Raw genomic sequence first — 25,488 nt, forward strand, 5'->3', positions numbered from 1 at the left:
TCGAGCCACAGTGTCCAGGAAAAGGCACGGGCAGGTGTCAGGGCACAGTGGCTGCACTGCCTGTACTGCTACAGAGAACTCCCATCACTATGCTTTGTCAGTGACAGAGCAGGCTTTCTCTGTAACAATTGCAGCTCCAATCAAAGACAATGGAAGAAGAGGGCCTGTGGGAGGAGAGTGGGGTGCTCAGTGCTTCCTACTTCATTTAGCCAGGCACTTGAAATTTGTTAAACAAAAGATTATGTGTTTGTGTGTAGAAGTATATGTATATGTATCTTTTTATTTTTTATTTTTCTGAGACAAGGCTTCACTACTAGCCCTGGCTGGCCTAGAATTTGCCATGTAGACCAGGTGGGCCTCAAACTCAGGAATCTGCCTCCAGAGCGTTGGGACAAAAGTATATGCCACCATACCCAGGATTTTACTTTTTGAGACAGGGTCCATCACTGAACCCAGAGCTCACCGAATTGGATGAACTAATAGGCCAATGAGGCCCAAGGCAGTCTCCACCCCCCCATCTCCGTGACAGCAGGAACCTGCAGCCGTGTCCAGGTCTTTATGGAGATGCTGGGCATCTGGGGAACCTCAACGCCAGTCCTCATGCTTGCACAGCAAGCAACTTTCCCCGATTAAGCCATCTCCAGGAAGTCCGGTCTCACTTTATTTCAAGTATTCCATACAGATTACAGTCCTCACATGACGGCTGCCACAAACATCAAATGCCAAGTGTCTGGGAAACAGTCTTCCAGAAGCCTTTAAAGGCACATTCTCAACTGTCAGTACTCCAGACACTTGGCTTTTTGCTAAAGGAACTATCGAGTTGACATAATCAGCCAGGCATGCAAGTCATATACAAAAGTGTTCTTGCACATAATTATAAAGCTATCTGTTTATTCTACACAAACATATATGCTAGGCTTAAATTTATGATCTTCAGAAGCTAGCCCTGGGCCTGATAGGCATTTTTGTTTGACCAAGTTTTGAATAGCCAAGTCTCCTATAACCATCTGGTTCTACTCCCATCCAATTTTTGTGTCAATTCAAGTTTTTCAATAAACTTCTCTTGTATTTCTAGAAGGTAGCTTCTCCCAACCCCAAGAAACCCCCAGTGAGGTATCACTGTTTGTGAGGGCAGCCTGGTAGGTCTTCTGGGCTTGTGCTTTCTTCAACACACCTGCTTTTTCTTTCTTGGGAGTTTTCAATGTCGCAGCTTAGCCAGGCATGGTGGTGCACACCTTTAGTCACAGCACTCTGGAAGGCAGAAACACATTTAAGAGTTCTAGGCCAGTCTGGTCTACATGGTGACACCCTGTCTTGAAAACAAATGTTCCAGCCTACAAACCTTTTTAAGAAGCCACAGGAAGTAAAGCAGCTAGTGTTCATAAACCCCAACAGTAGACTGTCTTCAATTCTATTTTTGGTGTTGTTTTAGAGATCATTAGGGTTTCTTCTATTTTTATGTATGAGTATGAGCATGTGAGTCCAGGTGCTCAGAGAGGTCAAAAGAGGGCATCAGATCCTCTGCAGGAGCAAAAAGTGCTAACCACTGAACCATCTCTCCAGCCCCTTGATTTTTTTGGAGGACATGGGGTATGGTCTAGAACTCCTGCCTGAGCCACCCAAGTACTTGCCTGGATTACAGGTGTACCTCACCATGACCTGGTTCTTCCTCAGATTTTAAGAATATAAAGCCCCGGGCCGGGCGGTGGTGGCGCATGCCTTTAATCCCAGCACTCGGGAGGCAGAGACAGGAGGATATCTGTGAGTTCAAGGCCAGCCTGGGCTACAGAGAGTTCCAAGAAATGCTCCAAAGCTACATAGAGAAACCCTATCTCGGAAAAAAAAAAAAAAGAATATAAAACCCCAGGCTGGAGAAGATGGCTCAGCAGTTAAGAGAGCATTGGTTACTCTTCCAGAGGTTCCTGAGTTCAATTCCCAGCAACCACATGGTGGTGGTTCACAACCATCTATAGTGGGATCTGATGCCCTCTTCTGGCATAAAGTCAATAAAGCACTCATATAAAAAAAAAAAAAAAAAAGGAACACAAAACTCTTCTTTAGTTGGATAATTAAAAAACAAAAATGGTAACACATTTTAAATATAGACAGAAAGCAAACCAAAATTAAAAATAGATGGCTTTCCTTTTTTTAAACATGTCAGGTCCCCCAGGCTGTGACACCGACCCTCCAGAGTGAGAGTGACACCCTATGAAGGAATGGCAGATATCAAGTACACACATGTACCAGTTCGGCCCTTCAGTCCCCAGCTGTCCAGTGAGCCAGCTCCAGTCATCCTTGTTTCAGGGGTCCTCTCCAGATGACAAGATAGTGAGATGACAGCCTCTACAGAGCTCAGTTGATTTTCATTAAGCAATCATTAAAAGTAAAACATTGCCTAGGCATAGACAGATTCTGTTTATCTTCCATTTTGGTAATTTCACAACAATATACAAAATTATAAACACTTGCATTTTCCCTTAGTCTGGCCCTAAATAACTGCAATTCCTGAGGTAGCACAGCATCCATAGCTGACACCTCTGAATATTAACCAAGTCCTCTGAGAGGATATTTGCACAAAGAACATAATGGAATTCATAACTATAGTCAGTGCAGATTTAGAAGTGGAAATGGGGTGTGTATGAGCTTCAGGAATTGGTGGCCTAAGTGAGTTTGCAGTGCTAGAGACTCAGAGAGATGCACTCTGAACCCAGGTTGTGATGAACACCCCAGTCCAGAGACCTGTACCTGTTCCCAATGCTGAGAGCCCAGCACACACTTTCTGAGAGCAAAGATAACAAGTACTGCTAAGACGAGAAACAGTGTTTGTACACAAACAGGAAACAGAGGTCAGAGTGATGACACTTGAAGACCAGGTCCAAAAGGAAAAAATTTCTAAACAGAAACAAAAACTGCCAGTAAAGAAAATACTGAGGGGTCTGGTGTTGTGATACAATGCTTAATCATAGCACATGGGAGGCAGAGGCAGGATTTCTGCGAGTTTGAGGCCAGCCTGGTCTACAAAGTGGTTTTTGAGACAACCAGAGCAACAGAGACAGGGTGGTGGTGGTGGTGAGAGGGAGAGGGGGAGGGGGAGGGGGGAGGGGAGAGAATATGAATGAATGAATGAATACTGAGGGGTTGGAAAGACAGCTCAGTTAAGATTGGCTGCTGCTCACAACTGCCTGTGCCTCAAGCTCCAGGGGGACCCAGCACCTCTGCACCTAAACACATGAACACCTACCTGTATACACACACATGTGTACATACATGCACATACCTAAAAATAAGTATTTTTAAAAGATATATCAAAAATCCTACAGTGAACAAAAATAACACAATAGAAAAACCCTTATTTCTGTAAAATCTTCTAACAAATTAACCAATTTAGGAATAACTTTGAGGATGATTACCAGATTGCAGTCACTACCAACTAAATATGATTCCAAAGTCAGATATGATGTGCAGTCTCTCCCCTGAGAGAGAGTTAACAGAGAAGTGATTCAGGAAGCCCAAGAAGCTCATGCAGCTTTGGTCATGGCTGCATTGTTGAGTCTAAGATGACTGCATTCAGAAAGTCTCTGTAAGCCAGAGACAGAACTCGGCAATAGATAAACTTCCCCTACTATCTCCAAAGCTCCAAAGCCTTGACTTGTAAATAGCAGAAGGATTACAGACTCAGCTATGACCTTGTCCACCACCACAATCACCATAGTAACATGCACACACCCAGAAACAAGGCCTCCAAACCACCCCTGATAGTTCTACCACAGGAAAAGCCCAGCCAGATTAGTAAGGGTTGCCCCAAGAACTATAAGCACCCTGTTTGACCTGGTATCAAATGTTCCAGATGCCAAAACACTTGTTAAATATTGTGTCTGTCTTGTCCATATGAAGCCAATCACAAGTCCTACTGAAAACATTCTCTAAATCTATAAGAAGGCTGTGCTGGCAAGACAGCCTATGAAAGAATGGTATATACAAGTACACATTCTAACAATGAAGAGTTAAGAAAGAGTTAATTTGGGGGCTGGGCAGAGGCTCAGAGGTTAAGAACACTGACTACTCTTGCAAAGGACTTGGGTTCAGTTCCCAGCACCCACAAGGTGGCTTACAACTGCCAGTAACTTCAGTTCCAGGGGATATGACACCCTCTTCTGGCCTCTGTGGGCACTGTATGCACATGGTGTACAGACATACAAGCAGGAAAAACTCATATACATAAAATTAAAATCTTAAAAAGAGAAAAACAGTGAATTTGTGAGAAATTATTGGAGGAGATTCATGCAACCAAGGAATATCTCCAAGTTAACACTGAAATAATTATTATCTGGGAAAACCAAAACTACAAAATAGGCACCATAGGAATGGAATTTCAAGACTATAAAATTGTCAAAGACAACATTAGACCCAGTCATTGTAAGCCCTCATCAGCCAATTCAATAAAATGTATATTCTATACTATGCTTGCAAAGTATGAAAAGGAATATGGACATAATACACTCCAATTTTAAGGGCTCCAATTTCTAACACCATGCATTCAAAACTTCAATTGCCAGTATATTATATGACCATTCCTTGTGTGTCTTTACTAGAAGTCATCATTAATGGGATGTGGAGGTGCTTCTGTTTGCCACCCTAAAACAGAACCGTGTCCCATGTTCTCTGATAAAACAAGAGAGAAACAAAGCCCCCATCAGAAATGGGGTTGGCACTATTTCTGGGCTGCTGTTTGCATGGCTCTGTACTGTCTCTAGGTCTGGAGGTGTCCAGGTACCTATACCATGGCAGCGAGCTTTTTTGACACACACATTACAGGAGTAGGCACCCTTTATGTGTCAGCAATCTACCCTTAGCTTGTCAATGTTAACAGGCTGTTCTGCTGTGGGATGGTCTATATGTTAAATTGCTCTGATTGGTCAATAAACAAAACACTGATTGGCCAGTGGCCAGGCAGGAAGTAGGTGGGACAAGGAGAGAGGAGAGTTCTGGGAAGCAGAAGGCTGAGGCAGAGACACTGCAGCCGCCACCATGACAAGCAGCATGTAAAGACGCCGGTAAGCCACCAGCCACGTGGCAAGGTATAGATTTATAGAAATGGGTTAATTTAAGATATAAGAACAGTTAGCAAGAAGCCTGCCACGGCCATACAATTTGTAAGCAATATAAGTCTCTGTGTTTACTTGGTTGGGTCTGAGTGGCTGTGGGACTGGCGGGTGACAGAGATTTGTCCTGACTGTGGGCAAAGCAGGAAAACTCTAGCTACACTGTTCTTCCGTTTACTATGCTTTCAAATACAGTATCAGCTTATTTTCTTTGCTGAAAGTACAGTTAGGAGGATCAACAGGAAATACATTCTAAATACATTTATATTTTTACATTGAAAGGAAAAACTGGAAATGGGCTCCTCTAAGACTCTGCAGTTATGGATCCCCTTACACAACAGGGTTTCTAAGAATTTTAGAGTGATAAAGACCACTCTAAGGGGGTTTCCTTCACCATGTTCTACATTAACAGTAATGTTCTCAATCCATCTTTGAGGAGTGGATGACAGGCATCACCAAATACAACTCAAATTGGTAACATTGCAAGTCACCAATGCCACGGACAGCAGTCATCTCTTTTCCTGTGGCACACACTTGGCTATACATTGTTAAGCTATGTCCCCCATGCTTGTTTATCTATGATATAAACTATGTGACTCTTACACTGTGCAACTCTTGTCAGGAAGGAGCCATTGATGGTAACAGCTGTGTTCTGTGAAATAAGCCTGTGGCTACACTAGAAAAATCTCCTTGATAAACAGCAAAGTAGCATTTAGAGAAAGAACTGTAGCAGCTCTTACGATTTTCTTATCCCAAGAATAAAAACTCATGTTTACTAAGTCTCTTAGAGTCCATGTAAACAAACGTCAGCACCTCTATAGCTGTCACTGTGTGCACAAGGTAGCTCCACAAGGAGCTCTGGCAATGCCTCCATTAAAGTTCCTACATGGCACTTCTCCCAAGGCCTGTCCTGTCATGCTTACATTCTTTACAGAATAAAATAAACTCTGTTTCACTTAAAGCAAAATTAAAAGAATTATTTCTCCCTTTACCTTTTCATTAAATTCCCTAGTAGAAGCCAAACTGTTCTTGGGAAAAGAGCATTGTTATCTAGTTTAAAGATCAACATTAGACAGTGTCTTAGGGTTTTCACTGATATTATAAAAACCATGACCAAAAGCAACTTGGGAAGGAGAGGTTTTATTTCTGTGTACAGTTCCACATCACAGTCCACCACTGAGAAGTCAGGGCAGAATGCCACAGAGGGGTGCTATATACTGGCTTGCTCCCCATGGCTTGCTCCGCCTGCTTTCTTACTGAGCTCAGGACCACCTTACTCTTACTGAGCTCCGGTGACACCACTCACAATGGGCTGCACCCTCCACGTCAATTATTAATAAGAAAACGGACTACAGGCTTGCTCATAAGCCAAACTGGTGGAGGGATTTTCTCAATTGAGTTCCTCTTCCCAAATGACTCTAGCTTATGTCAAGCTGAGAAAAACTAGCCAGGGCAGACAATAATTGAGATATTTCTTAAAAATAAAATTTTACAGGAATAAGTTCTGGTTTTAATGCCCTTGAAATACTTTTCAAAACACAAATGGGTTTTCCCCACAGGTCTATATACTTCTAGCTGAAGGAATTTTAATGAGCAGAGCATTTGGACAAAGATCTGTACTTGTATTTTATTTTCAGTGCTACAACTGAACCCGGGACCTACACATGCAAGGCAAGTGCTTTACTGGAGGTACATTCACAGCCCTTAGAGATGGCCTCTAAAGAAAAGGAAGAAGTACTTTTCAGTTTTCACAAACTTAAGAACTTTACAAGTACATCCTGGCCTGGCGGTGGTAGTGCACACCTTTAATCTCAGCACCCGAGAGGTAGAGGCAAGTGGATCTCTGTGAGTGCCACGACAGCCTGATCAGACTGAGTTCCAGGACAGCCAAAGCTACACAGAGAAACCTTGTCTTGAAAAACAAACAAAAAACCAAACCCCCACCCCCACCCTCAAAATCCTGAAAACAGCACATTTTTTTCTCCAGTAGCTTCTAGCAAGCTAGATGACAGATTAGCTTTTCATAGATGCAGTAAAACTTGAGGGGCTAAATGGAGAATATCAAACATTTACAAACTGTGGTGGTCTAATCTATGGTATCAGGAATAATAAGTTAGTTACTCCACATACACAGCTGAGACCAGACAGCCTGGTATATGTATCATCTACTGACTGCTTGCACAGCAGCATGAAGCTCTTCAGTCATGGTGCTTGGCCCCGTGTCCTTCTTCAGGTGGTCATCTAGAGAAAATATATAGGTGTTAATACTCGTTCCAAATCAAAACAGGAAGATAAGCAAGTATACCTGTATATATTTTAGGACGTTATATTAGTATTTTATAATTTTCCTTATACTATGTTTTGACTTGAGGGGGTGGGGGCTGGCAGGCATGCATGTGGAGGTCAGAGGACAACTTGAAGGAATCAGTTCTCTCCTTCTACCACATGTTCCAAGAAATGAACTCATGTCATTAGGCTTGGCAGCAAGCCTACTGAGCCATCCTGTTAGCTCTACTTTGTGAGTTCTCATTTCTTAATTGTCATGAGGAAATCATAAATGTTTAGTATTAGAGACTAAGTGTAATAATTCAAGTGTTTCTTCTTCATTGGGTAGAGGAGCAACAGGATCTTACTATGTAGCCCAGGCTGGCCTTCTGCCTCAGCTTGAGTGCCAACATCACAGGCTTCTACCACATGGCCAACCTGATTTTCTTTTTTCTCTGACTGAAGTACAGAGGGGGCCCTGTGAGCCTTTCTCTCAGATATAAGGAATCAACTCAGGAGGAAGGACAAGTGTGCAATCAGCATTGTAGAATCATCCAAAACAACAAAACTACCTGCTAGCTGAGCCCTCATGTTGCATACAAAAAAAGGAGTACAGTTTATATCTTCACATCAAAACTGTAACACTATCCAGGAAATTGTTCTTTTAAAGCCCGCAAGATGGCTCAGTGAGTAAAGATGTTTGCCACAAAACTCTGATCCCCAACTTTGATCCCTAACACTTACACAAGTACAGAACTAGTAGCTACAAGTTGCCCTCTGATCTCCACATATGTACTGCAGTCCATGCATGCACCGACAGTGTAATAAAAATGATTACTAAATAAAATAAAATTGAAAGAGAAACTGGGTATGGGGAGACATGCCTATAATCCCAGCACTTAGGAGCCTGGGGTAGAAGGATAAATGCAAGTTCAAGGCCACTCTGATCCACATTGAGAGCTGCTTGTCTCTGCTCCACCAAACTTGGGGTTATAGGCACATATGCCATGTTGGAGAGATGGTTCAGTGGGTAATAGCACTTATTGCTCTTGTAGAGGACCCAGGTTCAGTTTCTAGAACCCACATGGCAGTTCACAATCTTGAACTAGTCTGTAAATCTAGTTCAAGGAAATCTGATGTCCTCTTTTGGCCTCCTTGGGCACCAGGCATGTACACGGTACATAGACTTATGTCAGGCAAATACCCACACACAAAAAATATACATATAAAACTTTATTTAAAAAAATGTCTGAGTCAGGCGTGGTGGTATATGCCTATAATCCCAGCTGCTGAGGGAACTGAGGTAAGAGGATTGTCAGCAGTGTGATACATGGAAAAACTGTCTTAAAAAAAAAAATCACCAGGCAGTGGTGGCACATGCCTTTAATCCCAGCACTCGAGAGGCAGAGCCAGGTAGATCTCTGTGAGTGAGTTCAAGGCCAGCCTGGTCTACAAAGCAAGTTCCAGGACAGGCTCCAAAGCTACACAGAGAAACCCTGTCTCGAAAACCAAAAATCAGACAAACACAGGTAAAATTTAAATTTAAATTAAAAAATGAAGGGCTTTTAAATTAATTTTTCTCTCTGTATATGTGCAACATGCAAGCACATATGCACACATGTGAGTGTGTACACACAGGCCAAAGCAGGTACATGTGGAAATTAGAGGGCAACTTTTTTTTTTTCTTTTTTGGTTTTTGGAGGCATGGTTTCTCTGTGTAACTGTCCTGGAACTGGCTGTAGCTGGATAAATCTTTCTCGCCCACTGTTACTCCAATAACCAGTCAGAGGCTTAACATTAATTACAAACAGTTTGGCCTATGACTCAGGCTTATTCTTAGATACCTCTGACATCTTAAAAACCTGTGGATTTCTTCCAGGCTGATAGGGTTTGATCGACCAAGACCCTCTGAAAGGTCTCTGATGACAGCCATGGCCCAGATGATCCAACATCCAGAAAAGCTTCAAGGCAACTGGCTGAGACTCATGATGCAGCCTCACAGACTACTACAGCCAAGATTTAACTATAATTCTAAATTTTCTCAGGATCCCCATAAGATTACTAGTGCCCCAATCAGCAGGAAGTAGTATAGAAAACTACACCCAAATTCCCAAAATATTGTTTATAAATGTTTGTTTCTATTTAAAGGGGTTGATTATGAATGCAATCTCTTTCTAAAGAAAAAAGGGGGATATGATATAGAAATGATAAAAAAAAATCTACTTTGATTAAAAAAAACTTAATCTCAAAATTTACATTTGATACAGATTTGGTTTACTGATACAAATTTAAGGTCAATTATGTTATACTGTATATATATTTCTACTCTTGTTTAAGGTACTATGTTTAAGAAACTCATTTAAAATTGTAGTGCATAATTAAGAAATACAGATTAATAATTAGTCATCTATGATAATCAAGCTTATAGTCATGTTAGCTTAGTTTTCTAGATATACAAAGATATATTTTAATTAGGTAGGTAATCTTCAAACACTTCAAAGACCTAGAAAATATGGCATTTAAAATATTTTAAAAACTTAAGACTTTTCTAAACAATGAGATACATCTGCTTCTGGCAGCACCAGTTACTTCAAAAAAGATGATGAGCATCAAAGAAACTCATTATGGAGTTTGCTTACAATGTGGAAAAGGCTATTTGGGGAAGAAACTGCTCTTGCCTGGACTGCTTGACAGTATGTTGTATAAACTGGACATGCAGGACCCATGGAAAAATAACCTCTGAATTTTGCCAAAACAGGGTGAGATGGTCCTTCAGGTTCCTGCTTCACAGAAGAAACTGCCAGACGTTTTGCAGGACACAGAGAAAAGCAACTAACAAACTTTGCCAAAAGAGGCAAAATAGTCCTTCAAATTTCCTGCTTCACCAAAAAGTATGCCTGAGACTCTAGTTACATAGGAACTTCGGGTGACTGTCCAGACAGCCAGACATCTCTGTTATTTCTAGAATTTTGGAAGTTGCTTACAATGCACTTCCTGTTTATTTAGGTAATATTAGATACTTCTGGGGTCTTCGACAGAGTTGAAGACTAGATAGTTATATGGTTTTAGTTATAATAAAAGGTAAATTAGACATAAAACTTTAGACTCATAAAGATAGCATAGATAGGATATTTTCTTTAATTTTCCAAATACAAATAGACTAGATATTATAACTATAATTCTTGCTTGATAACTTTTGTTATATGTAATTTTACTTTGTTAAAATAAAAACCTTCCTTTTGGATTAGACAGAAAAAGGGAAGTGCTATGGGGTGGTCTTTCTGTATGCTGTGAATATGTGTTGCTATTACTGGTTAATAAAGAAGCTGCTTTGGCCTATGGCAAGACAGGTTATAGCCAGGCAGGAAATCCAAGCAAAGAGACAGGGAGAAGAAAAGCAGAGTTGGGAGATGCCTGCCTGCCCATCCAAGAAGCAACATGCCAGCAGACCAGTAACACCACAGCCATGTGGCAATACATCAATTAATAGAAATGGGTCAATTTAAGATGTAAGAGCTAGCTAGCAAGAAGCGTGAGCCATAGACCAAACAGTTTGTAATTGATATAAGCCTCTATGTGTTTATTTTGGGGCAGAACAGCTGCTATCTGGGTGGACCAGAAACTTCAGTCTACAACTGGCTTTGCTGGCCTCAAACTCACTGAGATCCACCCACCTGCTTCTTCCTCCCAAGTGCTAGGATTAAAGGTGTGCACCATCACTGCCCAGCTTCAAAGGACAACTTTTAGCAGTTGGTTCCTTCCTTCTGTTGTGAGGGTACTGAGGCTGTCAGGTTGTTGGGTTTGGCAGTAAATGCCTCCCACCCACTGAGCCACTTCACTGGCCCAAACTGTGTTATTTTGCACATTAAAACAGAACTGAGATGGGCTCTCCATCATAAAAACCTCAACTTTTATTTGGGGCAAAACCTACTCTGTCTCAAAGATCACATCCACTCAGCACAGGACTAGGAGACAGGCTATCTTTCTGAAGGTGGGTGCCTATGTGATCCTCGCCAGCACCTTATACCTTCCACTAAAGCCAGATGAGCTGTCAAGTGGAGCCACGTGGCTCCTGCAGTCATGTGGACTCAGAGAGCAACCACAAATGATGATCTATAGCTGAGGGCTCTTTTCAAGGGATTGCACAAAGAGGTCACTGTGTGCCAGGAAAAAAAAATGTGATGATGAAGAAAATAATTTGTAAGCCAGGAATGGTGATGCAAGCCTTTAATTCCAGCACTATGGAGGCAGAGCCAGGTGGATCTCTGAGTTCAGGACTAGTTTGGTCTACAGAGCTAGTTCTAGGCCAGCCAGGGCTACACAGAGAACCCATCTCAAAAAAACAAACAAACAACAAAAAAGAAAATAATTTGTAAAATCACTGTCCCTGTAGTTCTGTAGCCACCCTCACTTACGAGCTTTCTCTGGAGCTTTCTACAGAGCAGGTGCCCAAAGCCATTTTACTGACTGGACCCACACTGCTAGTAGCACTGTGCACCTAAGCATGTCTCACTCCTCAGCTTGCTTGCCTCCTCCCCCCCCCCCCTCTCCCTGCACAGGAAGGTGATCAGAAGAACTGACCCTAGTTAATGACTACTCTCCTCACTTTCAACTCTCTACTGCCATTAACACTAATATTAAGGAGATTCTAACACATTTACAAACCAGAAGTTACTTCTCAAAACCTTGTTTTTCTTCATGAGACTAAATCAGTGTCTTGTGGTTGCTATGTTAACTATATTAATGTGTCATCAGCAACCAAGAGGGACAGGAACTGAGTACTGTCATGCATTCTTCTTAAGTGTAAACACTAGTAAAGCCTTTCTAGGGGACTAAATAGTATGAATCATATGTTTAAATATACCTATGATGTCTGTGAACCAGCAATTCTGCTTTAGGCACCTCCACAGGCAAGATACTTGTATTACAGACAAAGATACAACTTACACATTATAAACTCAAAACCTTAGCCCTAGTTCATCAGTAAAATAAGAGGTGTGACAATACCACACTACAGGGACCCAGACCCACTGTTCCACAAGCACAATGCAAGGTAACACACATGCAGATTCTTAAACACACAGAATCAGTCCATAGTGACTAATAAAAGTTCAACAGGAGCACCTTCCAAGAAAGAGAGGGGATCTGGGGAGTTAGGATGGGCAGGGCAGAGGACGTTAAAGGGAACTTTACATTACTTGAGAATTTCAGAAGTTTCTATATGTATTGACATGGCTAGTGGTTTATTTTGCATTTTAAGTATTTATAAAATAGTATTTTGCCCTATGATCTGAGCCTTAGTGATTTCTGGCATGAGCTTAGAAAGCTCCTACACTCATGCTCTGGCTTATCTGGATGGCAGCCTTGTGTTGAACCTTGGCCTGTACTGAGTCACAGCAGCCTTGGCTCTCTGGAAGTTAGTAGGAATGATTGTCCAATCTAGTCAGCTCAGCATCACAACAGACGATAAAACCAGTCAAGTCACAAATAACGTTATCCTGATTCACAAGTATGTCACTTTTAGAACTTAAGAGGCACCAAGTCACTCACATGGCAGCATTGGTCACAGAACCTTACAAAACTTCACAGAGCAACTTGCATCCTGGGTATTAAGAATTTATTTCAACTCTCATGTTAGCTGCCTGAACCCCACTTGTAACCACCCCTTGAGAAAGAGTGCCAACTCTACCACATGAGAAAACACCCATCTACAATGCACTCATTTCAAACAATCAACTCAGAACCTGCTGCCAACGTGATCAAAACAACAAAAAGCTCATTTCACTTTATTATTTTTCTTATTTATTTAGTCCTATCTGTTTTATTTTTGGAGACAGGGTCTTATTATGTAGCCCAGGCTGGCCTTGAACTCAAGATCTTCTTGCTTCAGTCTTCATTGCCTAGATTACAAGCCTGAGCCACCATGCTTTACTTTAAAAGTTCATTTTAAAGATGAGCATTCTGAGTTGGATTCAAAGGCTCATGCATCTAATCCTGGTATTAAGAGGTTGAGGAAAGATTGATGTAAGCTCAGGGACAGCAGAAGTAGAGTGAGAGCCTGTCTCAAAAGTATTTTGAAAAAGAATCTGTTATCTGTAGGTAACTGTCATCTACTACAGAAAGTGTCCTGAAAATGTAATAGCACACACAGACATGGCTTCTCTGTATAGTAGTAATCTTGCCTTGTATTTTTCAGTCTGGGAAAGGTGGGAGGTGGGAGAAGACTTCTTGATTTCAAAGAAAACTATAGTGTGGTAAGACAGGCTATTCCAAAGACCACACTGATGTGAAAGTCAGAGTTTCTTTCAAGACCTTGACTTTGAAATTATCATCACTTTGTCCAGTCAAGGTTTTCTTTCCCCAAAGCACTTGGATTTCTGGAGGTTAAGTAAGACAGGCTAACACTGGACTAGACATAAGCACAATTAAGCTAGGACTCAAAAGCTCCAGAGAATAAAGTCAATGAAGTTAAAAGAAGAACGTCAGAAGCGCCTACCCTTTGGTCTTCTGTTGGGCTTCCAGCTGGGATGCCTATTTGGAGGCTGGAGTGTCGACTCTGTCAGAAACACATTCTGGATGTCATCTGGAGGACCACGCAAGAAATGGGCTAAAATTCCATACAACAGAGGACTATTTCAGGAAGAAGGCAAAACCAAAATCAATTCACTTCTCATAAGTAGAAAAAGCTTAAGACATTTGCTTTAAAGGTAAACTCTGACACCGTAAATGCACCTAACTCACTAAATCGCAAAAGACACTGGATTATTATCCAAGTGGCAAATGGTCACTCTCAGTTTAAAACTACCAATTAACTTGAGTAAGAATTTCTTTTTCCCCCAGACAGGGTTTCTCTGTGTAGCCCTGGCTGTCCTGAAACTCACTCTGTTGATCAGGCTGGCCTCGAACTCACAGAGATCCATCTGCCTCTGCCTCCTGAGTGCTAGGATTAAAGGCATGGGCCACCACTGCCTGGCTCTTGAGTGAGAATTTTTAAACCGCCAGAAAAAATATTAACACCATTAAAATCATCTAAACTGAAATGAAATTATCATCAACCCACTGGAATTCAGCTTCTTAACTCCAAGCCCAGCCTAAAAACCTTCCTAGAACCTAAAACTGGTTTACCATCCACTGTCTTGTCAAGGTTACGCCTAGAAAGCATGTGGTCTGCCTTCAAATCCTGCTTTTGCCAACAGCCAGCTACAGACCTTGGAAGGTCTCCTGAAACTCACAGATATTTCTCTTTCTTAAAGGGTGCAGGCAGAGGGCTAGAGAGATGACTCAGCGGTTAAGAGCACTGGCTGCAGCCAGGTGGTGGTGGCTCATGCTGCTCAGTGGGAAAGCACTCACCTATCATGTGCAAAGCCCCAAGTTTTAGCCGGGTGGTGGTGGTGGTGGTGGTGGTGGTGGTGGTGCATGCTTTTAATCCCAGCACTCAGGAGGCAGAGACAGGTGGATCTCTGTGAGTTCAAGGCCAGTCTGGTCTACAGAGTGAGTTCCAGGACAGCCAGGACTGCTTGCTTCACGGAGAAACCTTGTCTCGAAGAACCCAAGAGAAAAAAAAAAAAAAGCACCCAAGTTTGGTCTCCAGCATGTACACATACACAGCCCCCAATTCCCTGAAAGGCTGCAACATGTTCCCTCACATTCTGGAAATAAAGCTGGTCACCAGTTTCCTTTTTAACTTGCTCATCTGAGGCAATTGTCTCAGAGGCTACCAAAGAGCTAGGGAAAAAAAAAATCTAACAGCTAGCTACTCACTCCCAACACCTGCTAACTGCAAACTAATGCCTTCTGCTTGAATGACCCCATACCCAACTGTGGTGGTATTGTGTTCCCCAAAATATTGTGTACCTTAAAAAATTTATCTGGGGTCAGAGAACAGACAGCCACTAGATACAAAGGCTAGGAAATGGTGGCACTCACACCTTTAATCCTAGCATTCCAGAGATAGAAATCCCTCTGGATCTCTGTGAGTTCAAGGCCACATTGGAAATAGCCAAGCATGGTGACACACGCCTTTAATCCCAGAAAGCCAGCCTTTAATCCCAGGGAGTGGTGGTAGAAAGCAGGAAGATATATAAGGCAGGAGGACCAGAAACTAGAGGCATTTGGCTGGTTAGGCTTTTGGCTGGTTAAGCATTTGGCTGGTTAAGCATTTGGCTGGTTAAGATTTTGGCTGGTTAAGCATTCAGGCTTTTGAGCAGTAATTCAGCTGAGACCCATTCCGGATGAGGACTCAGAGGCCTCCAGTCTGAGGAGACAAGACCAGCTGAGGATCCGGCGAGGTGAGATAGCTGTGGCTTGTTCTGTCTCTCTGATCTACCAGCATGGACCCCAATAACTCGGCTCGGGTTTGATTTTATTAATAAGAACTTTTAAGATTCCTGCAACACCCAACTGCTCACCGGTAGCTACTGTGGCAGTCTGAACAGAAATGGCCTCCATAGACTCATATATTTGAATGCTTGGTCGTCAGGGAGTGGTGCTACTTGAGAGGGATTAGGAGGTGTAACCTTGTTAGAGTAGGTGTGGTCTTGTTGGAGGAAGTATGTCACTGGGGGTAGACTTTGGGGTTTCAAAAGCCCAAGTCCCAGCACCTCCTCTCTTCCTGTTGCCTGGAGATCTAGATATAGAACTTCCAGATACTTCTCCAGCACCATGCCTGCCTGTGTGCTGCCATGCTTCCTACCATGATGAAAATGGACTAAACCTCTGGAACTGTAAGCAAGCCAATTCAATGCATTCCTTTATAAGAGTTGTTGTGGTCATGTGTCTCTTTATAGCAACAGAACACTAAGACAGCTACTCTTAGAGACTTTTTTCCCACACATTTCAAAAACTGTCCAAATGTATAAAGCATTGCCTTGTTTTGCTTAACACTCAAATGCAGTGATTATTGTACCCATGACCACTACCTCTACAGAATGGGGACTACGCCCCCTTAAAGATTTCTTCACCAAATAAATCTGGTTATCAATTTAGATGACAAAGGCTTTTTCTGTGGCAGGATTTCTTGGGGGCACATGCTCTGTTTATGCACATCATGAATGACCAAGAGGGAATGTGGTTCAATGACCTTTTGTGAGCATCTTATAGAATATTCCCGTCACTCTCTGGGAACACTACAGAAAATAGTGTGCTGCCATAGCTACAGCATCTACAGCAGTATCCCACATTATACCATGTGTCAGATAGGTTTTGGTACAATAGTAAAATGCTGGGAAATCCCTCATTGATACAGGAATAAATAATCCACAATGACACAAGAACATGACAGTTGTTCATAACAAAAGGGAAGACATGGTTCTACATGGAAAGAAAAGGAGGCAGAGAGAGAGCCTTCAATAGACACCCTTACATTATGTGTAGATAAAAACAAATTGAGACAAAATACAATTCCCCCCAAATAAAAGGAACTCAAGTGTTTGAAAAAGAGATGTATATATACAATACAATTCTCTCATAAGTGGAAGAAAATACACACAGCTGTGACTCTACCTTTAAAACTTGAGCAGCAGTCAGGCATTGTGGCTCACACCTTTAATCCCAGCACTCAGGAAGCAGAGGCAGGTGGGTCTCAGTGAGTTCAAGGCCAGCCTGTTCTACAAAACGAGTTCCAGGACAGCCAGGGCAGTTACACAGAGAAAACCTATTTTGAAAAAACCAAAAAAATCCCAAAAACCTGAACAGCTACATGAGAAGCCTATGAGGAAGGTGTAAGGAGGCAAAAAGAACACCCCTGTATTCTGGACACACTGCATTTAAAATGTCAATGGACATGTGAGCCCCAACTCAGGAAAACAAGCACATTTGTCCTACACAGACCTCACTAGAGACTCAAGAGTACGGTGGGGAGGGGTGCAAAAGAAATGAAAGTAGAAGACAGAACTTGCTCAGTGCCCACGATGAGGGAGTTAGGTTAAATGGCATACATGTACATGTATGTTCATGTTAAAACAAACATAATTCTATCATAAAAACAAATGAAAAAATTCAACAAATTCAACAAACAAATTCAAGAAAACATAAGTCTTCTAAGAAATTTCCACTAGGAAAGGTTGCACTGAGATGTGCACTCAGGCACTAGGTAAAAACTAATAAGCCAGTTAGGGACTCTATGGGAAAATGTAAGGTATTAAACACAGGGAAAGAACTAAGAAATGATCAGTGTAAATGAGGAGGAGTATTTACGATGCAGACAGCAGAAGAGATGGACGGTAACATGAAAGCAGAGGGCAGACAAAGGAGGTCTGGCAATGAAAGAATGTAAGCAGTAGTGGGGTGAGAGGAAGCTGATGGGAGGGCTTTTCGGTTATTGTTGTTCCTATACTGGAGTGAAGAAAGCAATGAGGAGAGAACAAAGCCTTAGAAAGGAGAAAAAAGATCAGGAGGCCAAGAACAATCCTTAGAAAGAAGTAAGGGTGTGGGGGGGATAATGATAAAGGGGGAGCTGGAGAGATGGCCCAGCAGTTAAGAGCACTGGCTGTTCTTCCAAAGGACCAGCTTCAATTCCCAGTACCTACTTGTTGGCTTACAACCACCTAAAACTCCAGCTTCAAAGCCTTTAAGGAAATCAGGCATGTATGTGGTAAACAACATGCATGCAGACAAAACACCCGTCCACATAAACACATTTTTTTTTTTAAGTTTAAAAAAGAAAGAAGTAGAGGGCTGGGCCAAGGAGACTGCTCAGGGGTACAGGGTGTGTTGCACCCTTAGCAGTCATGGCCCTGGTTCAATTACTACCACTGAAAGAAAGAAATTGGGGGAAAAGTTCTCAAGAAAGAAAGAGGGAGGCAGGGTAGCTGGTTAGGTATTCAGTCCTCTGAAGACACAGCAAGCTTGGCTGCAGCAGAGAGCTCAGGTGACTTTGCTGCCACACTTCTTGGACCTCATATAGTGTATAACATACAGTAAACCCAAATAAGTTCCTGCTGGATTAAAATGAATCATAGCTAGTACTAGGCAATTGAATCTGAATACAACATCTGTAAACCTCTTTTAAAAACTTCTTACATTGAGTTATCTTTTGATTCTTCAAAGGCATTTAGTTCACGGATGAGAAACTGTCTGTCCAATGGAACTATGGGTTGACCAGATTCTAGGGGGGAAAAAAATTCAGGAAAACACTAAGTCTATTAATCAAAAAGGCAAATTCAACTTTGATAATAACCACACCTGCTAGGTATACACATTTCTCAGACTTTGGGAGAATGTTGACAGATCAAACTGCACATGACTTTATGATGTCAGCATATTCCAATGCAATTAAATGTAGAACTTAATTACAGCTTACCACATACTCACTTTGGTAATATGGTTTCTGAATCTAAAACTATAAAGCTGGACTTCAGTAAGCTTCCTAAGATGCCTATGGATTAAACACATGGTAATACTAAATAATTCATTTAAAAAATATATACATTTAGGGATAGCAATTCTAAAATTAAAATTATTAAATTTTTAGACTGAGTCTTACTCTAGCACAGACTGGCCTCACATTCATTATGTGACCTTGATTCTTCTGCTGTGGCTTCCTGAGTGCTGGGACTACATGTATGAGCCACCACTTCCCTGGTGAAAGTGAAATGGTAGAGCCACTCAGAAGCAGTGGCAGTTATTACCTGAAGGGAAACATTCACTTCCCAGACAATTGGCAATTCTATCTTTAGTTATTTATCTACAAAAATAAAATGATGTTCACACAAAAACTTGCAAGTAAATGCTTTTGAGGATTTGATTCACTGCTGCCAGAAAGTATAAATCACTAAAATGTCTACAAGAGCAGATGAAATGGCACAGCCACAGCATTTTCTTATTCACAGGGTCAAAGTCAACATGACTGAACCTCCAGTGTATTTTACTAGGTGAAGTGAGGCAGCAGTGTCAAAAGGCATGTTCTGTAGGCTTCCACTTATATGGCATTCTGGAAAAGGCAAACTTGATTAACAGAAATTCAGTCTCTCTTCTCTTCTCTACTCTCCACAAGTGCTGTGAATTAGCCTCTGGCCTCACATATTAGGCAAGTGTTCTCCCACTGAGCTAGCTACAGACCCAATGCTTTTCTATTTTGTATTTTAAAGCAGTGTTCTCCTGCCTTAGTCCCTTGAGTTTCTAAGATTATAGGCATTAGCAATCATACCAATCTAAAACACTTAATTATGGAATTAAGTGTTAAGTTAAAATATGGAATGAGCACTGTCACTATTTCATCCTAGGGATGATACCTAGGTAATGACCAGCTGCAACAAACTGAGGGAAATAGACACTGATAATAGATCTTTAGAGATCCTCAACATATCAAAATCATTATCCTTTATGAGCATGTGTGCTTAATAGTACATAGAGAACCTGCAATGGAAGGTCCTAGCTCTTATTTTCCCCAACAGCATAAAGCTCACCAAAACCTGTTCATGCTATGACAAGAGCCCATGGGATGCTAAGTGTTCAGTCACCTGCATGACATAATAATGAAATTACATATTCAGGCTAACTGCTTTCTAAGAATTAGAAAAAGGGTAAAGCAGAGCTTTTTTCCAGAGATGAACAACCACTTACCTGCTATAAGGACAGAGGCTGTGTACTTATATTTGTTGAATTCCAAATACTCCCTAATTAATTCATTAATTAGAAGGTTTTCATGAGACAATGATGGTCGGGGTTCATGATCATCATCCAGGGCATTGAAAACTTCAGCACGGATCCTTGCTTTTAAATGTCCTAACACTCCCCTTTTTTCCAAGGTGTTCTTTAAAACTGTTAAATATAAAACATAAATGGTTCTGTTATAAACTAAATGTTGAAATTTCAGTGCTAAAGAATGTGCTAAAGAATAATGTTTAAAAGGAAAATGACACAAATACAGCTCTTAGTTTAAAGAGAAAGTTGAACAATTATATCAATATCATACGCTATGTTTGTAAAAATTAAAGTCTCCATATTATAATAATCCATTCTCAATGTATTTGTCCAAATTCAAGTTTATCCATGTTGTATCTTTAGTTAGGGACTGTAGTTTGGTGGGGGAGAAAAGGGTGAACAGAATTACAGTTTGCTTACACTCCAATCTCCCACAGATTTTCAAGTGTCTGCCAATCTATAGGGGACCCAGACATTACTAATAGCCTTTAGTCCAGAAAGATGGTTATGGAAAACAACTATCCTCCACAAAAAGAGGAATATATCATTACTGTTGATGATACTTTTGAGATTCATAGCTGACTTGGTTTTGTTTTTCAAGACAGGGTCTCATTATGTAGTTCTAGCTGTCCTAGAACTTACACTGTAGACTAGGCTGGCCTCGAACTCACAGAGATGCACCTGCCTCTGCTTCTTGAGTGCTGGGACTAAAGGTGTGCACCACCACACACCTGGCTGAAATCCATAACTGGTTTATTGTTGTTTTTTCCAGACAGGGTTTCTCTTTGTAGCCTTGGCTGTCCTGGAACCCCCATAGCTGATTCTTAATGAAAAAAGTATTTTGGGTTTTGGTTTTGTTCTGCTTTAAGGGATCTAGAGCTGGAAATGTTGCACATTCCTATAATCCCAGCACTTGGGAGGCTGGGAAGTCAGACCAGCATGGGCCTCATATCTACGTCATAACCCAAGCTAACTTTAAACTTCTTATGTAGGCTGAGCATGACCCTGAACTTATGATCCTCTTGTAGACTGTGTTGGGATTACAGGTGTACATGACCACCCTAATTTATGTGTTGCTGGGGATTGAACCCAGGGCCTCATGCACGATAGGCAAACCTATATCCCTAGCTCAACAGTAGGATTTTAAAACTTCAAGCCTGGTTAGAAATGTAATACGAGAGGCTGAAGAGATGGCTTAGTAGTTAAGAATGCATATTGTTCTGTCAGAGGACCTCAGTTTACTTCCTGGCACACACATAGGCAGCTCACAACCATCTGTAACTCCATGGGTACTGGCCTCCTCAGGCAACTTGCACTCTTGTACACATGTGTACACACACACACACACACACACACACACACACACACACACACAGAGAGAGAGAGAGAGAGAGACAGAGACAGAGACAGAGACAAAGACAAACAGAAAAGACAAAAATAAATCTTAAAAAAAAAAAAAAGAGTAATTAGACTGCTAACCTAAGAAGTCAGGAGTATATACATCCCAACCCAGCTACTACCCAGGCCTAGAACCAGGGCTATGAGTTAGCCCACCCCAACATCCACCTCATCTATGAACTGCTGAAGTATGTGAAGGGGTTGGACCTGAAGACCCAAAGCTACAGGATCTCCATGACACAAGGCAACAACAGAATATTAAAGAGGAGTCCTGGTGAGGGTCCAGTGTCAAGATGGTAGCAAAACGAGAGGCCTTAAACCAGACCAATGACTCACTGGAATGAACACTTACAAATAAAGATGTATGCCGAGACTTTTTTTGGTATGTTATGGTTTTTTTTTTCTTTTAAATTTGATTTTATGTTGGCAGGGGAGGTTGCAAGGGCATAGGGTAGATATGAAGGGATGGGGAGATGAATGGGATCAGTATGCATGATGTGAAATCCACAAAGAATCAATTTTTAAAAAGTCACCATCCCTTAACAGTAATCTGGAACCTTCCCTTTTCAAATAGTCTTTTGTGGCTAAATGGCAATTCTGAAGAATCAATATAATGCCTAGAATACAGCAAGAGCTCACTAAATGTTACAAATATATAATACCAATAGTGCCTTACACTATTGGTGAAAAAAAAAATGTAGCTTTTTTTTTTTTTTTTTTTTTTTTTTTGAGACAGGGTTTCTCTGGGTAGCCTTGGCTGTCCTGGAATTGGCTTTGTGTAGACCAGGCTGGCCTCAAACTCACAGAGATCTGCCAGCCTCTGCCTCCTGAGTGCTGGGATTAAAGGTGTGTGCCACCACTGCCCAGCTAACAAGTGTAGTTTAACAATGCACTTTGCTCTGCCAATGGCAAAAGCATTATTAATATGCTACAATAATTAAAATTCATAAGACAGCTTATCCACTTAGCTACATACAGCAAAGTTCCTAAGCTTTGGTAAATAACAACATCCTTGCCCATTTAATTAAAGATATATTCTTAGACTTTTCATCTTTCTTCTCCTTTGTTTTTAAAACATTCATCCCTTCAACCTTTCTACAGGTATACTAACTGCAGTTGTCAACCAATTATACTTTGTAACAGAACCATAAAAGGAAAGCTTTATCATACTCTTAGGATCATAACACAACCCCTGTTCTCTAGTTCCATCTTTGGAAATTAAATGGAGTGATTCTTTTCTACTGGCAACCATCCTGTCCCAATTACTCTGAAGTACACAAAGTACAGCCTCAATCTTAGCAGAAAATGAAAAGTAATGAAGCTGGAATTGGGAAACATAGCATGTCCTTCATGAGTTGGTGGCAAATTCCTAACCCATGTCTTAGTTGCCTTCTCCATAGCAATGAACTCTATCTCTCAGAGAAAGATCTAGGTGAGATGGGAGAGTGCTTTAAACGAGTAAAAGGCCCATAAAATAGAAAATCATTGATTAGGAAACAAGTTTTCATTACATTTCTCTTGGACACAGAACATATTAAGAGCCTGAGAATACAGAAAAAAAAATAAAAAAAAAAAAACGTAAAGAGGCCCCTAAATCTATAGGGGCCACCCATAACCTTCAGGGTGTCACTCTCATTCTTTATTATTTTACTCTTTGTATTTTATGCTTACAATGCTGTTACCATAAATACTTCTTCAGGAACCAATCTTTTTTAATTAATTAATTAATTTTTTGGTTTTTCGAGACAGGGTTTCTCTGTGTAGCTTTGCGCCTTTCCTGGAACTCGCTCTGTAGCCCAGGCTAGCCTACGAACTAACAGAGATCCACCTGCCTCTGCCTCCCGAGTGCTGGGATTAAAGGTGTGCGCCACCACCGCCCCCAGCTTCAAGTCTTTATTCAAGCAGTAGAAAAGATGAAGGACCAGAAGCAGAGGACAAGCAGGAACCAATCTTAATCCGACTTATTTCCCACCGAATTTTCTTGAAATCCCATGAGAAATTTATACAACATCACACGTATTATGTATACCCCACTCCCAGAAGGGCTCCAATGATTCACGTGAAATCCCTCCTGAGGACTGAGGCATGTCTGTTTTTGACCTGCTAACCAACACAGTGCCCCAATACACATTTAGTCCATGGTTACTGCATTAAAGCCTCCAAACTACCCTACTTCGTCCTCTCCAAATTTCCACTACCATTGGCTTATTCATTGTTTAGCAGAATAGCATGGTGATTAACGCCTGGTGTGCTACTGTACTTACGGGATTTCCACACCAGTTTACTTGTACCTAAATTATCTTGGGTGAAATATTCCACTTCTGGGCACCTCAACTCCCCAATGTATGAAATGGACAGAGGATTTGTTACATTCAATCAAGTAGTTGTTGGATGAGTTGTGTCTTACAGAGAGGATAACCACACTGAACCTTAACTACAATTACGACTCAAACATTAACTACAATTACTATTCAGAGTTAACAGTAAACACGTGTCGTTGATGGCTACTCTTTGTTTTTGCAGTTCTGGAGATGGAACCCATAGCCCTGCACATAATCACTTTGTCATGGTCAAAAACCCTGAACACATGGCCTAGTCTTGGCGCTGTCGGCTCAGCGGGGTTCTGAGAGATGTCCAGACGTCTTGAGAAACAGACCTGCAACCCTCTCAGAAACTAAAGATTCCAGTTCTTTCCCCCAGCTCCAAGTCTGGCCCGCCCATAGCGCATGCGCAACGGTCACTCCCCTGTGGGCCCCGCCACCTCAGAACGACCTCGAAAAGAGCCGAGCCAGTGTTCCGCGCGCTCTCCTTCCATCCTATCCCTATCATAGACGGAAGGCGCGACGCTTCCCACTGGCAAGCGTCCCCTCGGCGCACTCACCAGCTTTCAACTCAGTGACAGTCGCCATTTTTCAACGGCCGCTGATGGCACACCTTCGGCTGTGCGTACGCGCGGCGCTGTGGCGTGATCTCCAACCAATAGGAGCACTGCTCTCTTCAGGCGCAACCTCGACCGTTTCTGTGTCTGCTGTCCGGTGATTGGCGAGCCGCCTCCAGAGGCTTCACCAATCAGCGAGCGTGTGAGGCGGGCCCTGACACGGGAAAGGGCGGAGCCAAGAGCGAATCAGTTCCCAAGCCTTGCGGGTGGGTGTTGCTGCAGTCCTGGAGGTCAAGATGCTGGCTGCTCTTCTCAGTGTGGAGAGGCATTGTGGATGGTACGGCCTCCCAGACTCAATCCAGCGTCAGAGTTATCTGGAAGACGTGTCAGAACAGACTGCTCTGACTCATCCTTGGGTCTTTCGGAGTCGATGACCGAGAGTTGTTTTTTCTGCTAAGTTCCCGGATGCTGGTGTGAGGAATAGCACCTCAAGAATCGTCTTCCAGGGCACTCACTAGGAAGCCTTTACACGCCTCAGGTTAATGATGCCCATTTTACAGAGGAGGAAACTTGAATTTTCAATAGTCAACGATCTTTCATTAAGATCACCTGGAGATGGTGGAGGTGATACCTAAACCTAGGCCCATGTCTCTTCAAAGCCTGCCCTCCACACTGGAATTAATACCAAGTACATTTGTAGTCCCCGAGCTATTTGTGGAAATAACTGATAAAGGAATAAGATGTAGCTTTACAAGAAGAAAAAAAGAACATGGGAATAATACGTTCAAAACGGTATGAGACAGTATGATTACAGTTGGCTCTCCAGGGTAGCCAAAGACACTGTAAATAAGAAGCAATCTTGACCTAGATTCTAAAACTGGACCCTTAAAATTCTGGACAACCTGTTAGAATTCCTAGCTACTCCCCCAGTGTAGGGCCTTACATCCTATGTAATCTGTGGTGCGCTGCATGATCATATAATCTATGCACATGCCTGGCCTAGCTACATAAACCCATAAACGCATGTGGAGGGCACTATAAAAGCAGGTTCCACCTATTTCTCTCCTCTCTTCCTGCACGGTCATTCCACAGGCCTATGCACACCCCTTCTATACCCTTCCCTTAATAAACTCTTAAGAATGGGTTTCATTGTGCCTCATGGCTTCTCTTGCATGATAAAGAGCACTGCTTAATAAATAAGAC

At 41.9% G+C, this 25,488-nt stretch overlaps 1 protein-coding gene across 2 annotated transcripts; it reads right to left on the bottom strand.

The window, feature by feature from the left end:
• Positions 1-639: 639 nt before the first annotated feature.
• On the bottom strand, positions 640-24,399 carry Cep20 (centrosomal protein 20). Of its 2 annotated transcripts, XM_037201220.1 has the most exons (6): positions 24,289-24,399; positions 19,929-20,126; positions 18,387-18,471; positions 13,864-13,997; positions 7,233-7,343; positions 640-1,251 (listed from the first exon to the last, which is right to left on the bottom strand). In XM_037201220.1, exons 1-5 carry the CDS (start codon positions 24,314-24,316, stop codon positions 7,264-7,266), a joined length of 525 nt encoding a protein of 174 aa, XP_037057115.1. In that variant the 5' UTR covers positions 24,317-24,399; the 3' UTR covers positions 640-1,251; positions 7,233-7,263. The 2 variants fall into 2 exon arrangements, with proteins under 2 accessions (XP_037057115.1, XP_028714238.1); XM_028858405.2 differs by lacking the exon at positions 640-1,251 and having other exon boundaries at positions 6,585-7,343.
• Between the last annotated feature and the right edge of the window lie 1,089 nt (positions 24,400-25,488).

The sequence above is a fragment of the Peromyscus leucopus genome, chromosome 8b (genome assembly GCF_004664715.2).
Source record: "Peromyscus leucopus breed LL Stock chromosome 8b, UCI_PerLeu_2.1, whole genome shotgun sequence".
NCBI lineage: Eukaryota > Metazoa > Chordata > Mammalia > Rodentia > Cricetidae > Peromyscus > Peromyscus leucopus.

What these genes read in the sequence shown, in the direction of transcription:
- Cep20 (XM_037201220.1), bottom strand. Translation starts at nt 24,316, where the DNA reads ATGGCGACTGTCACTGAGTTGAAAGCTG. An exon ending in TGTCACTGAGTTGAAAGCTG is followed by an intron (nt 20,127 to 24,288) that starts GTGAGTGCGCCG and finishes TATATTTAACAG; the next exon opens with TTTTAAAGAACACCTTGGAA. An exon ending in GCCCAACAGAAGACCAAAGG is followed by an intron (nt 7,344 to 13,863) that starts GTAGGCGCTTCT and finishes TATTTTCTCTAG; the next exon opens with ATGACCACCTGAAGAAGGAC.